Here is a 15445-nt window from a genome sequence, read left to right as displayed (position 1 = left end):
TATACTATTTCTTTCTTGTTTTTTTTTTTTTTAATGGTGGTCTTTTTTTCATGTGGATTTGAATTACTGTCTACACTTGGCTTTCTTTCAGCTTGAAGTTTGTAGGGTGAATCAGCTAGACATGAAATCTGCTTGTTTGCTCTGAGTTATTTTGATCTGATTTTTGTAAATTCTCATTTTGCTGGACTTTATGTTTAACAGGTTTTTATTTTGAGCAGTTATCATATCACCTACCTGCCTTCTTCCTTCCATTGTTTCTGATTAGAATCTGTTCTTAATCTTATTGGTGTTCTCTTGTTAATGATAAAACATTTTTCTCTGGTTGCTTTCAACATTTTTTCTTGTAATTTTAGCTTTTTCATTTTTTACTATGATATGTCTGGATATAAATTTCTTTGTGTGTATTCTGCTTTGAATATATTGATCTCCTTGAGTGTGGAGATTGTTTTCCTTGGGAAATTTTCAATCATAATTTGTTTGAATATTTTTTCTGCTCCTTTCTTGCCTTTATTCTCCTTCTGGTATTCCTATTACAGAAATGTCTGTAATGATGTCCTGCATATCTTGGTGAATCTGTTCATTTTTTCTTTGTAGAATCTATTGATATAACTTTAAATTCAGGTATTCTGCAGTTCAAATCTATTATTGAACCTCTCTAGTGAATTTTTCATTATAGTTACATTTAATTCTAAAACTGCTACTCAGTTTTTAAGATATCTCTTCTTAATATTGATGATACTAATGGTCATCATACTCTGTTTACACATGGTATCCTTTTGTTCTTTGAACATGTTTGTAATACCTGATTTGACGTCTTACCTGCTTAAGTGTGATATCTGGTCCTCTCGCAGGCAGTTTCTGTTCCTTGATTTTTTTTTTTTTCTTTGTATAGATTCACCTTCCTGTTTGGATCCATGTCTTTCCATTTTTTTGTTGTTGAAAAATGCATATTTTAGAAAATGTATTTTGTCTATCTCTGTAGGGCTTATTTTCTTGGCTACTAAAATAAACCAGAAAAGTCACAGTCTTGTTCCTGTACAGGGCAAAACCTCTGAAGTCACTTCACAGAGGGTGGGGTTATAGATGTGTGTTTAGTCATCAGAGAATAAGAGTGGTTTTAGCAGTCTGATCTCTTTGTTATACTGCCTGCCTCTGACACCCAACTGACAAGTTCCATTCATTGCCTGCTAACTGTTTTACTTTGGACCAGTGCCCAGTACATAGAGTGCCCTATGGTTCCATCCAATTAAATTCTGGCGCCTTGGCAGGGATAGTTTGTGAAGCCAGTATTTGAGGTTTGCTCTGACTCTAGGGATTGGTGGGAGATTCTTGTTAGCTGTCTCTTGTTCTGGTTGTCTCCGATAAACTAGCTTGCCTATGGTTCAGCTTTTTGCTCTCATGAAGTGATCACCTTCCTCTTAACTGCTTATCATGCTGATCTCTGAGCGTGTACTTATCCTTAAACTTTCTCACACTCACTTCCAATTAAGTGAATTCCCTTGGGGCGAGCTTCATAGTTGTCTGTTATTAGAACTTGTCTTTCTCCCTGTGCAAAGTCACCATGCCTGTGTTTTGGGGCTATTGGTAGGCATGCTGTGCGAGCGACATCACTTCTTCATGAGTAAGGTGCTGCCTAGAGGCAATAGCCTCCTCTTCTTTTTGCCTCTTCCAGCACAGAACCTCTGCCCTCTGTGTGAACTGGGCCAAGGGTGATGGCCGCAGTGTTCTCTGCCTACCATGCAAGGGGTAGGTGTTCACTCTGTGGGTGGAGACTGTGGGAGACTCTGTGGGAGAAGGACTCTCTTACCACCTCTTGGCCACACTTGTCTGTAATTGAGCCTTTGTGTCTTGGAGTTGAGTGGGCTGGGAAATGCTCCGCTCTGCCCCTCCCACTGGGAGCTAGGGGTACAGGGAAGCCTGTCTTCTTGGTCACACCTACTCTGAGTGGAACTTTAGTCACACTGAGCTGGGTGTTGTGGAATGAAGGAAAAAATGGATGATGGTTCTAGTACCACAGGCTTCGTTCTTTACAAGATTTAAGAGAGATTCTTAAATGTTAATTTGTTGAATGCCCTTAGGACAATTTTCAAAGACTTTAAATGGTTGTTTTTGAAAAATGTTTTTCTTTAGTTACAGTTGTTTTGCTGGGAAGAGACTCTGCACAGCTCTTGGTGACATTTTGTGTATCTCATGTTCTTCTAATGTTATGACATAGTCTGGCATAGAGTGAACTGTAAGTAGTTGAAATAGAACTATGTTTTTTCTCTTAAAAAGCACTATGTACATGTGTGAATTCCTTTCCTGTCTTGTCTTCCAAAACCTCTGCTAATAGGTGCTAGCTTGACAAGTTGGATTTGCTCTCTCTCTCTCTTTTTTAAATTTTGTTGGAGTATAGTTGATTTATAATGTTATATTAGTTTCAGGTGTACATCAAAGTGAATCAGACACACACATATATATATATCTCTTCACTCTGTTTTAGATTCTTTTCCCATAGAAGTCATTACACAGTATTGGGTAGAGTTCTCTGTGCTGCCTGTGCCGTATAGTAGGTCCTTATTAGTTATCTGTTTCATATAGTGTGTATATGTTAATCCCAACTTCCCAGTTTATCCCTCCCTGCTACCTTACTCCCTTGTAACCATAAGTTTGTTTTCTACATCTGTAACTCTATTTCTGTTTTGTAGATAAATTCTTTTGTACCCTTTTTTTAGATTCCACGTATAAGGGATATCATGTAATATTTGTTTTTCTCTGTCTGACTTCACTCAGTACGATACTCTCTAGGTCCATCCATGTTGCTGCAGATGGCATCTTTCTTTCTTTTTTAGTGGCTGAGTAATATTCCATTTATATATGTTCCACATCTTCTTTACCTATTCCTCTGTTGATGGACATTTCTGTTGCTTCTATGTTCTGGCTATTGTGAATAGTGCTTCAGTGGACATTGGAGTGCATGTATCTTTTTGAATTGTAGTTTTCTCTGGATATATGCTCAGAAGTGGGATTGCTGGATCAGCTAATCTATGTCAAAGGAGGCAAGAATATATGCTGGAGAAAATACAGTGTCTTTGATGAGTGGTGCTGGGAAAACTGGACAGCCACATGTAAAAGTATGAAATTAGAACACTCCCTAACACCATACACAAAAATAAACTCAAAATGGATTAAAGGCTGGATACTATATAACTCTTAGAGAAAAACATAGGCAGAACACTCGGACATAAATCACAGCAAGATCTTTGTGGTTCCACCTCCTGGAGTAATAAAAGTAAAACCACAAATAAACAAATGGGACCTAATGAAACTTAAAAGCTTTTTGTGCAACAAAGGAAATCATAAACAAAATGAAAAAAAAAAAAACCCCTCAGAATAGGAGAAAATATTTGCAAACAAAGCAACTGACAAGGGATTGATCTCTAGAATACACAAATAGCTCACGCAAATAGCTCAATATTAAAAGAAAAAGATTTCTCCAGAGAAGATATACAGATGGCTAGAAAGCTCATCTTTTCAAGGTGCTCAACATCACTAATTATTAGAGAAATGCAAATCAAGACTGCAATGAGGTTATCACCTCTCACTGGTCAGGATGGCCATCATCAAAACGTCTACCCATTGTAAATGCTGGAGACGGTGTGGAGAGAAGGCAGCCCTCCTACACTGCTGGTGGCAATGTAAACTGGTACATCCACTGTGGAGAATTGCATGAAGGATCCTTAAAAAACTAAAAACAGAGCTACCAAATGGGCTTGCTCTTTACCTGTCTTTCATCCACTTGGACATGATCACTCCCTATCAGCCCTGGCTCTCTCTTCACTTTTGCTTTTATGCCTAGGCTCCAAATCTCTGCTTGAGTCATTGGAAATGGTGACACAGTTTGTACACTGTCTGCTTGGCTCACACATTAGCTTTGATTTTCAGCCAATCCCTTGGCTTTTGTAAACTAGTTTGTGGACAGTCTATATTTCTCAGATGTGGTCTCCTGGAGACCAAATTCTTCTTAGGTGTTAATGTTATATGCTGTATTTATATGAAAGATAAGACATTTTACAGTTAATCTAGGACAGTTGGGTTAATTATCCTAACTGGGAACTTCATTTTAAGGCTACTTCACCAAGGTAGCTGTATGGTATTGACCTGCAAGACTATATTACAGTGTAACTTTATTAAAGGTAAAGGGAAAAACTGTCAGATAAGGTGTATTTTTAAAATTTAGATGCATCTATTAATGAGACAGAGCTTTCACCAGAGCAGTTTAAATCAGTGGACGCTTTGCCTTGGGGAGCTTCACATGGATGCTGTGTTTGAAGGGAGCTATTTTTCACAGGAATTAGAGCAAGGCAGAAATTCATTGTCATTTGGGTGGTGGCAAAGCTCATTTTGGAGATCTTAGGGAATGTGTTTTTTTCCTTAATGATCTAATATGTAAATTAAATACTTGAAGGCACATTAACAAGTAAATGTTCATGTGTAACCCATTTCATTCTTGGACAATAGTCTCTTTCTGTCTCTCATCTTCAGGGAGGGTCCAATTTTATCTGAGCATCCTTTCTTAATATTTGACTTCAACAGCCTGTGATGAAAAGGATTTTGGACCCATAATGAAAAATTATTTATATCTCTTACTATATAGAACTGCAGTGGTTTGAGATCGGTGGGGACTTTTTGGCTGCACTGGGTCTTTATGCTGCACGTGGGCTTTCTCTAGATGTGGCGAGCAAGGGCTATACTTGAGTTGCGGTACCCGGGCTTCTCATTGTGGTGGCTTCTCTTGTCGTAGAGCATGAGTTCTAGGACACATGGGCTTCAGTAGTTGTAGCTTGCTGGCTCACGAGTTATGGCTTCAGGGCTCTAGAGCATGGACTTAACGGTGGCGCACAGGCTTTGTTGCTCCACGACTTGTGGAATCTTCCTGGATCAGGGATCAAACTCATGTCTCCTGCATTGGTAGATTTTTATCCACTGCATCACCAGGGAAGTATTGAGACTGGTTTTTGATTGTAAATGATTTTATTTATGAGCCAAAATAAAGACTTGTTTGAATATTTTCTTGAGGTAGCTTGTTGAAGGTATAAGATCCGTTTCAAGACAGATCCAGAGTTCAGAATTTAACTTTTAGATATTTTTTAGGTCATGTAAATGTGTCATTTGCATCTCTGTTCTTTAGGCCTCAGGAGCAATCCGACCTCTTGTATCTACTGTCATCAGTCCATCTGCAGACAGCTGCTTAGACCACTCACTGGAACGTGCCAGATACAGGGCAAGTGAAATGCCACAGGCCTTTCTATTTGATGTGATCTATGACGCATATCAGCAGGTAAGAATCTTGGCTTTTTAAAAATCTGCCATATTGGGCATCTTTAAGAATCACTCCCATATGTGGAGATTAGCTAGAAGAACTCATGGTGCTCTAGAGTGAACTCAAGGCTCAAATTAATTAGAGTGAAGTTGGTTCGTATGTGAAAAAGACCCAGACAGAGTCTGGAGGAGTCCATGTGAAATCGTCCTCGTGATCTGTCCCTTCCAGGGTGACACAGGCACACCTTCCTTCCAGCAATGACAAGGCAGCAGCATGGGTGTGATGCTTCTTTCCAGGGAAGCCCATTGGAGACTTGGTGTCTTAAGGCATTGGGTTGGTCATGTAGATAGTTCTGCCTTGCACATAAATTTCAGATTCCCAGGAGGAAAGCAGGTGTTCAGCGTAAACCATATTGTTTACATGGATGTCTAGGCACAGTGAACCACTCTTATCAGTTAACTATCCCTGGAAACACGCCAAGAAGCAAACTCCCTGACGCTGGCCGAGGGCCTGCCTGGTGAGTGGGTCTTTGAAAGTTAAGCAGTCTTAGCCCTACTGTAGTAAACAATCTGCACAGCTGTAGAGACATTGTGTTAAAATTTTAAAGGTAAGTGATTTCAAAATACCAAATCATTTATGTTTAGGTTATACTACATTATCTTTGTTTTCATGTTTTGGAAACATTTTGTACCTGTAAATTTTACTGCTATTCATTTCTGTGTTTATTCATTAAACAGTTATTAAATATCAGGTATCATGCTTGACAGAAACTTTCCAATGAAAAAGGATCATTGCAACAGCTAAAGCAGTGCTTGGCTTGGTTGATGTTAAATAATCAGTAACTAGAGATGGATGGACTGTAGAGATATATGAGATAATAGTAACATAAATATTGACATTTTATAATAAAAGAATACCACAATTTGGATAGTTGTTTTTGTTTAGTTGTTAAGTCATGTTCAACTCTTCTGGAACCCCATGGACTATAGTCCGCCAGGCTCCCCTGTCCATGAGATTTTCTAAGTAAGAATACTGGAGTGGGTTGCCATTTCCTTCTCCAGGGGATCTTCTCAACTCGGGGATTAAACTCATGTCTCCTGCCTTGGCAGGAGGGTTCTTTACCACTGAGCCACCAGGAAAGCCCACATTTTGGATAAAAAGTAGTTAATGACATAATGAATCAATCTTGATTATCAATTACTGTTTTAAATATTGAATTCTCAGTAAATGAGAACCAGTTTTCATGGTATGAATAGTTGACCATGGTTTGTTTTCTTAAAATTTGCTACACAGAAATTTACCTTCATTTGGTCATTAATCAAATGTTACCCTATTAAAAATCATAAAAGCCTAAATCTTGCTGAGCTAGACATCTGCTTGATATTTCTAATATTTTTTAAGATTAATGAAAGAATTTGTTCATCTTTATGTGAGCATTCACTTTAAGAAGAATAAATGTTAGCTCTATTTTAGAAAATTTAATATAATCCTGTGAGCCTCACATTAGAGTAGTATTTTTCAACAATTTTTGATAGAGAATTAAGCCCTAAAGCACTGAGGTACTGATTCTCAAATTATGGTTACCAGCCCAGCAACCTTAAGCATGTTTTAGATCTTGTTAAAATGCAAATTCTGGGCCTTCACATCAGACCTACTTAGTTAGAAACTCTGGGAATGGAAACACCTATTTGTGTTTTAACAAACAAGCCTGTCATGTGATCCTGATTAACCCTGATGGCTCAGATGGTTAAGCGTCTGTCTACAATGTAGGAGACCCGGGTTCGATCCCTGGGTTGGGAAGTTCCCTGGCGAAGGAAATGGCAATCCACTCCAGTACTATTGCCTGGAAAATCCCATGGACAGAGGAGCCTGGTAGGCTACAGTCCATGGGGTCGCAAAGAGTCAGACACGACTGAGTGACTGAGCGATCTTTGGGAACCAAAATTTACCACATACATCCCTAAGGTATTCATTGTATGTGGTAAAGTCTCTTCTGTTGCATTCTTGGGAGAATTGAGAATGGAGTCACACAAAACCAACTCTTCTATGGTTCAGATGAGGAATGCTCACAGCATTTTGGAGGTTTTGATGCAAGTTCTTATGAAAATCATTTTTGATCATAAAGTCATTCATAAGGAAGTTTGTATAAAATATTTTTCTCTTATCTATACTATTTGTGTATATATATGTTTTGGTTTTAACAAGTAGAAAAGAGTAAAACAGGACAGAATTCCAGGGGTGGGAAGTCATTTTCTATAGATTGGTCAGAGGTACCATCTGAAAAGGTAAAATTTAAGCCAGCATTGGGAAGTAAGTGAGGAGATAAGTCATGCCAGTAACTGAGAGCGTTATTTTAGGTACAGGATGCAGAATCTAAAAAGGTGGCATGAGGCTAGAGAAGAATGACATCATGGAGGGAAGTAGGAGATGTGGTTAGGGAGGCCCTGTGTGTGGTATCTTGTAGCGTCTTAAAGGCAGTGATATGGGCTTTAGGTTTTACCTTGAATGAAAGGGGAACTTTAGATGGTGCTGTGTGAAGTCCTACTTCTGTGGGGCCACCCTATCCCTTGTGGGGATGGTACCTTACAGAAGGTGAGGGAAGAAGTAAGCTATTGTGATGATCAAGGCAAAGATGATGACAATTAGGGCGATTTGTGCAATATAGTATTTGGTGTGAAGTGTTTGTGTTCTGAAGAGATTTAGAGGTAAAGTGAGGCTAGGCCATTTAGTCTATCCTGTTCAGGTAGACTAAATGGCCTGTCTGACTAAGTGGCCTCTAGAAACCGGAAATGTCAAGGAAATTTCAGAATGGGAAGACCAATGGGTCCGAGGATTTGCTCTGAATAACTAGAACACAGTGGTCCTTTATTGAGATAGGAAATGCTAGGGAAGAGAGTTTTTGTATGATTAGATCAAAAGTTTGCTTCTGTTGTACTGTTTGAGATTTCCTGTAGACTTTGTAAAAAATGTGAAGGAGATAGTTGAATATGCTGCTGCTGCTGCTAAGTCACTTTAGTCGTGTCCGACTCTGTGTGACCCCATAGACGGCAGCCCACCAGGCTCCTCCATCCATGGGATTCTCCAGGCAACGGTACTGGAGTGGGGTACCATTGTCTTCTCCAATAGTTGAATATATGAAACTGTAATTCTGTGGAAAGATCCAGATAAAGATAGGCACTTGACTTCCTGTAGAGCTCAGGGAACCCTACTCAGGGCTCTGTGGTAACCTAAGTGGGAAATAAATCCAAAAAAGAGGTGATATATGCATATAGCTGACTCACTTTGCTGTACAGTAAAAACCAACACATTGTAAAGCAACTAGACTCCAGTGAAAAATTAATAAAAAGAGAAGAGCTAATGCCTATCCTTCTAAAACTCTTTCAAGAAGTTGCAGAGGAAGGAACACTTGCAACCTCATTCTACGAGGCCATCATCACCCTGACACCAAAACCAGACAAAGACAACACAAAAAAAGAATACTATAGGCCAATATCACTGATGAACATAGATGCAAAAATGCTCAACAAAATTTAGCAAACAGAATTCAGCAACACATCAAAAAGCTCATACACCATGATCAAGTTGGGTTTATTCCAGGGATGCAAGGATTCTTCTATATATGCAAATCAATCAATGTGATGTACCATATTAACAAATTGAAAGATAAAAACCATATGATCTCAGTGGAAGTGAAAGTGAAGTCGCTCAGTCGTGCCCGACTCTTTGTGACCCCATGGATAGTAGCCTGCACCAAGGTCCCCCATCCATGGGATTTTCAAGTCAAGAGTACTGGAGTGGGTTGCCATTTCCTTCTCCAGGGAATCTTCCCAACCCAGGGATTGAACCCAGGTCTCTCACATTGTAGACAGTAGATGCAGGAAAAAGCCTTTGACAAAATTCACACCCATTTATGATTAAATGGTCCTAGAAGGAACTTACCTGAACATGGTAAAGGCCATATATGATAAACCTACAGGAAACATTATTCTCAATGGTGAAAAACTGAAAGCATTCCCCCTAAGATCAGGAACAAGACAAGGGTGTCAACTTTCACCACTATTATTCAAGATAGTTCTGGAAGTCCTAGCTATAGCAATCAGAGAAGAAAAAGAAATAAAAGGAATTCAGATTGGAAAAGAAGAAGTAAAGCTCTCGCTGTTCCCAGATGACATGATACTGTACATAGAAAACCCTAAAGATAGTATCAGAAAATTACTAGAGCTAATCAGTGAATATAGCAAAGTTGCAGGATACAAAATGAATGCACAGAAGTCACTTGCATTTCTATATACTAATAGTGAAAAATCAGAAAGGGAAATTAAGGAATCAATCCCTTTCACCATTGCAACTAAAAGAAATATCTAGGAGTAAACATACCTAAGGAGACAAAAGAACTGTACACAGAAAATTATAAGACACTAATGAAAGAAATCAAAGGCAACATAAACAGATGGAGAGATATATTCCATGTTCCTGGGTAGGAAGAATCAATATTGTGAAAATGGGTATACTACCAAACTCAATCTGTAGATTCAATGTGATCCCTATCAAATTACCAATGACATTTTTCACAGAACTAGAACAAAAAATTTCACAATTCAGATGGAAACACAAAAGAATAGCCAAAGCAATCTTGAGAAAGAAGATTGGAGCTGGAGAAATCAACCTTCCTGACTTCAGATTACTACAAAGTTACAGTCATCAAGACAGTATGATACCTGCATAAAAATAGAAATATGAAACAAGATAGAAAGCCCAGAAATAAACCCATGCACCTATGGGTACCTTATTTTTGAGAAAGGAGGCAAGAATATACAATGGGGCAAAAACAGCCTCTTCAATAAATGGTGCTGGGAAAACTGGATAGCTACATGTAAAAGAATGAAATTAGAACACTTCCTAACACCATACACAAAGATAAACTCAAAATGGATTAAAGACCTACATGTAAGCCCAGAAACAGTAAAACTCTTAGAGGAAAACATAGGCAGAACACCCGACGACATAAAGCAAAGCACAATCCTCTATGACCCACCTCCTTGAGTAACAAAAATAATAACAAAAGTAAACAAATGGGACCTAATTAAACTTAAAAGCTTTTGCACAGCAAAGGAAACTATAAGCAAGGTGCAAAGATAACCCTCAGAATGGGAGAAAATAATAGTAAATGAAACAACTGACAAAGGATTGATTTCCAAAATATAGAAGCAGCTCATATAACTCAATGCCAGAAAAACAAACAACCCAATCAAAAAGTGGGAAAAAGACCTAAACAGATATTTTTCCAAAGAAGACATACAGATGGCTAACAAACACATGAAAAGATGCTCAACATTGCTCATTATTAGAAAAATCCAAATCAACACTACAATGAGATATCGCCTCACATTGGTCAGAATGGCCATCATCAAAAAACCTATAAACAATAAATGCTGGAGAGGGTGTGGAGAAAAGGGAATGCTTTTGCACTGTTGGTGGGAATGTAAATGGATATAGCCAGTATGGAAGACGGTGTGGAGATTCCTTAAAACACTAGGAATAAAGCCACCATATGACCCAGCAATCCCACTCCTAGGCATATACCGTGAGGAAACCAAAATTGAAAAAGACACATGTATCCCATTGCTCATTGCAGCACTATTTACAGTAGCTAGAACATGGAAGCAACCTAGATGTCCATCAACAGATGAATGGACAAAGGAGTTGTGGTACATATACACAATGGAATATTACTAGGCCATAAAAAGGAATGCATTTGAGTCAGTTCTAATGAGGTGGATGAACCAAGAACCTATTATACAGAGTGAAGTAAGTCAGAAAGAGAAAGAGAAATATTGTATTTTAACACATATATACAGAATCTAGAAAAATGATGCTGAAGAATTTATTTATAGGGCAGCAATGAAGAAACAGAGAGAATAGGCTTGTGGACATGGGGAGAGGGGAGGAGAGGGTGAGATGTATGGAAAGAGTAACATGGAAACTTACATTACCATGTGTAAAATAGATAGCCAATGGGAATTTGCTGAATGGCTGAGGAAACTCAAACAGGGGCTCTGTATCAACCTAGAGGGGTGGGATGGGGAGGGAGATGGGAAGGAGGTTCAAAAGGGAGGGGATATATGTATAGCTCTGGCTGATTGATTCATGTTGAGGTTTGACAGAAAACAACAAAATTATGCAAAGCAATTATCCTTCAATAAAAAAATAAAAAGATAGGCACTTGATAATTATCATCTTTCAGACATTTAATGCTGTGGCATTGACTGAGATAAGTAGAAAAACTGGTAGAGAGAAAATAGGAGGGACAAAGGCTGAATCCTGGGGCAGTCACAGATTCTGAGTATGAAAAGATGTATTAGTTTCCTGTTACTGTTGAAACAAATCCACACTCTCAGAGAACTGAAAAGAGAACTTTAAAATTCTGGAGATCGGAAATCTAAAATCAAGATGATAGGGCTGTGTTTCTTGAGACTGCAGTGGAGACTATTTCCTTGACATTTCCGGTTTCTAGAGGCCACTTCATTCTTGGCTCCTGGCCTGTCCTTCGTACTACTCTTGCTTTCAGTGTTCCTGCCTTCTGTGTCCTGCCTTCCTCTGAGAAGAATTCTAGTGATTACATCAGGCCCACCTAGGTCATCCAGGATGATCTTCCCGTCTCAAAGTCTCTAATGTTATCTTCAAAGTCCCTTTACCATATTAATGGACATACTCAGATTCTGGGAATTAGGAAATAGATATCTTGGGAAGAAGATTTTTCAGAAGAGGAGTGGCCGCAGAGTAAGAGGGTAATGTCCCAGGAGCCTAGTAAAGGAGTTCAAGAATGATTCAGTGCTCCATAATGGTTTAAACAGAAGAAAGGATTGAGAACTGACCATAAGCCTTACTAATGTGAGATGAGTGGTGTTTGAAGGGGAGGAGTAGTAACAGAAGCCTGGGTGCAATTGATTGGCTAGTGAATAGGAGGCCGCTCTTTATAGGAACTTCCATGCATATGGAGGAGACATATGGGCGTAACTGAAAGGGGTTATAAACTAAGAATTTTTTTTGTGAAGGTGGATGACGTAGCATATTGACTGTAGTTATTGTTGTTCTGTCACTAAGTTATATCTGACTCTTTGTGACCCTGTGGACTGCAGCACGCCAGGCTTCTGTGGTCCTTCACTATCCCCAGAGTTTGCTTAAACTCAATGGACAAAAGTGTCCATTGAGTTGGTGCTGCCATCCAACCATCTCATCCTCTGTTGCTCCTTTCTCCTCCTGCCCTCAATCTTTCCCAGCATTAGAGTCTTTTCCAGTGAATTGGGGTCTTCACATCAGGTGGCCGAAGTATTGGTGCTTCTGCATCAGTGCTTCCAATGAATATTCAGGGTTGATTTCCTTTAGCACTGACTGGGTTGATTTCCTTACAGTCCAAGGGACTCTCAAGAGTCTTATCCAGCACCATCAGTTCTTCAGCGATTAGCCTTGTTTATGATCCAAATCTCGCATTTATATATGACTACTGGAAAAACCATAGCATTGACTATGGCAGACCATTGGCAAAACCAAACCAAACCAAACCATTGGCAATATGACGTCTCTGCTTTTTGATACACTGTCTAGGTTTGTCACCGTTTCTTCCAAGGAGCAAACATTTTATTTCTAGGTTACAGTCACCATCCACAGTGATTTTGGAGCCCAAGAAAATAAAATCTGTTACTGCTTCCACTTTTTCCCCGGACTGTTTGCCATGAGGTGATGGAATCGGATGCCGTGATCTTAATTTTCTGAGTGTTGAGTTACAGGCCACCCTTTTCACTCTCCTCTTTCACCCTCATCAAGAGGCTCCTTAGTTCCTCTTCACTTTTTGCCATTGGAGTGATACCATCTCTTTTTATGAGGTGGTTGATGTTTTTCCTGGAAATCTTGATTCTAGCTTGTGATTCATCCAGCCTGGCATTTTGCATGATGTACTCTGCATATAAGTTAAATAAACAAGATGACAATATACAGCTTTGACATACTCCTTTCCTAATTTTGAATCATTCACATGTTCCATGAAAGGTTCTAACTGTTGCTTCTTGACCTGCATTCAGGTTTCTCAGGAGACAGGTAAAGTGGTCTGGTATTCCCATCTCTTGAAGAATTTTCCAGTTTATTGTAATCCACTCAGTCAAAGGCTTTAGCATAGTCAGTGAAACAGAGGTAGTTGTTTTTTTGGAATTTCCTTGCTTTTTCTGTGATCCAGTGGATGTTGGCAATTTGATCTCTGGTTCCTCTGCCTTTTCTAAATCCAGCTTGAACGTCTGGAAGTTCACGGTTCATGTACTGTTGAAGCCTTGAAGGATTTTGAGCATTACCTTGCTAGCTTGTGAAATGAGCACAATTGTACAGTAGTTTGAACATTGTTTGGCATTGCCCTTCTTTGAGATTGGAATGAAAACTGACCTTTTCCACTCCTGTGACCACTGCTAAATTTTCCAAATTTGCTGACATACTAACTGCAACACTTTAACAGCACCATCTTTTAGGGTTTGAAATAGCTCAGCTGGAATTTCATCACCTCCTCTAGCCTTGTTTGTTATAATGCTTCCTAAGTCCCATTTTACTTCAGACTCCAGGATGTCAGGCTCTAGGTGAGTGACCACACCATGTGGTTATCTGGGTGATTAAGACCTTCCTTGTATGGTTCTTTTGTGTATTTTTGTGATTTCTTTTTAATCTCTTCTGCTTCTGTTAGGTCCTTACCATTTCCGTTCTTTATTTTGCCCATCTTTGCATGAAATGTTCCCTTGGTATCTCTAATTTTCTTGAAGAGATCTCTAGTCTTTCCCATTCTTTTATTTTCCTCTATTTCTTTGCACTATTCATCTAAGAAGGCCTTCTTATCTCTCCTTGCTATTCTTTGGCATTCTGCATTCAGTTATTGCATTAACATATTGATATGCTGATGTAATTATTTTAGTTCAGGTCAGTCGCTCACTTGTGTCCAACTCTTTGTGACCCCTTGGACTGCAGTATGCCAGGCTTCCGTGTCCATCACCAATTCCCAGAGCTTACTAAAAGTCATGTCCATTGAGTTGGTGATGCCATCCAACCATCTCATCCTCTGTCATCCCCTTCTCCTCCCTCCTTCAATCTTTCCCAGCATCAGGGTCTTTTAACATGAATCAGTTCTTCACATCAGGTGGCCAAAGTATTGGAGTTTCAGCTTCAGCATCAGTTCTTCCAGTGAATATTCAGGACTGACTGATACTGTATTGAGAAGGGATAGGGTATCGTATAAGGCTACAGAGACAGGAGCTAAGGCCATATTTGGGTATAGATATAAATTAATAGATGTAGGGAAGATGTGGAATTTGTAGTCTGGTTTTTATCTTCTCAGTGATATGGGGTGCAAGTATTAGGTGAGACCCAGGGAGGGGTGGTATCTAGGCTTAGGAAAGAGAAGGTTTGAAAGAGTAAATACTGTCTTGTGTTCTTAAATTCTTATACTTTAGCTAAAAATATACAAAACTTGTCCCAAGGGAAAACACAAAGCTGTCCCAAGGAAAAAAATACATCTATATTCAAGGATTATTTTCTGGGCATTTGTGGAAAATTGAAATATTGGATTGAAAAACCACCTAAATGGGTCAGTCATTAATGTGACCTTGAAATATGTACTTGACCTGTGAAGTTGTTATATATTATCAAGGGTGTAACTTTCCTTTGTGGAACTCATATAGAAAATACATAATAGTGTTAATCATTTCCTGAGTTCATCAGAAATTAGTTAGTTGTAAGTCTAACAGGTCACATGAGATTGAATTATATGCAGAAGAAACACATCTTAATCTGATCTAGAGTCATATGGCCATGACCAAAAAGGTTTTTTTATTTTCATTTTTTTAAAATTTGAGATTACGGATGACTTTTCCTCCTCAAATGGTTCCGTGGTGCTGGGCGCTTATAGATGTCAGGACGCAAGTTCTGTACGTGGCTCTGCTGTGTTGTTTTCCCGACCATTTCTCATCTGCTCTCATCATTCTCCTGTTCTATGTGCTCTAGTTATGCTCACCTTATTTCCTCAAATACAAGTTTGGTCTAGAAGTTTACTTCCTATCTTGCTATATATCCTTTAGATAGTAAGTAGATTATCATTTAAGGAAGACTTTACTG

General features: G+C 39.0%; 1 protein-coding gene across 11 annotated transcripts in view; it reads left to right on the top strand.

Annotated features, from left to right (window-relative positions):
- The window catches only part of CRPPA (CDP-L-ribitol pyrophosphorylase A), a 454696-nt gene that overhangs the window by 40032 nt on the left and 399219 nt on the right, over positions 1-15445 (top strand). For all 11 annotated transcript variants that reach the window (XR_009735806.1, XR_009735807.1, XR_009735808.1 and 8 more), the window contains exon 3: positions 5171-5320. Coding sequence is in view for 8 of the 11 variants with exons in the window: in XM_061413612.1 (XP_061269596.1) it covers positions 5171-5320 (150 nt within the window). In the remaining 3 variants the exon portion in view is untranslated. The remainder of the gene's footprint in view (positions 1-5170; positions 5321-15445) is intronic.

Source organism: Bos javanicus, chromosome 4 (genome assembly GCF_032452875.1).
Source record: "Bos javanicus breed banteng chromosome 4, ARS-OSU_banteng_1.0, whole genome shotgun sequence".
In the NCBI taxonomy this organism is placed as follows: domain Eukaryota; kingdom Metazoa; phylum Chordata; class Mammalia; order Artiodactyla; family Bovidae; genus Bos; species Bos javanicus.
The sequence above is the reverse complement of the archived record's forward strand: the minus strand, read 5'-3'. Positions and strand labels throughout refer to the sequence as shown.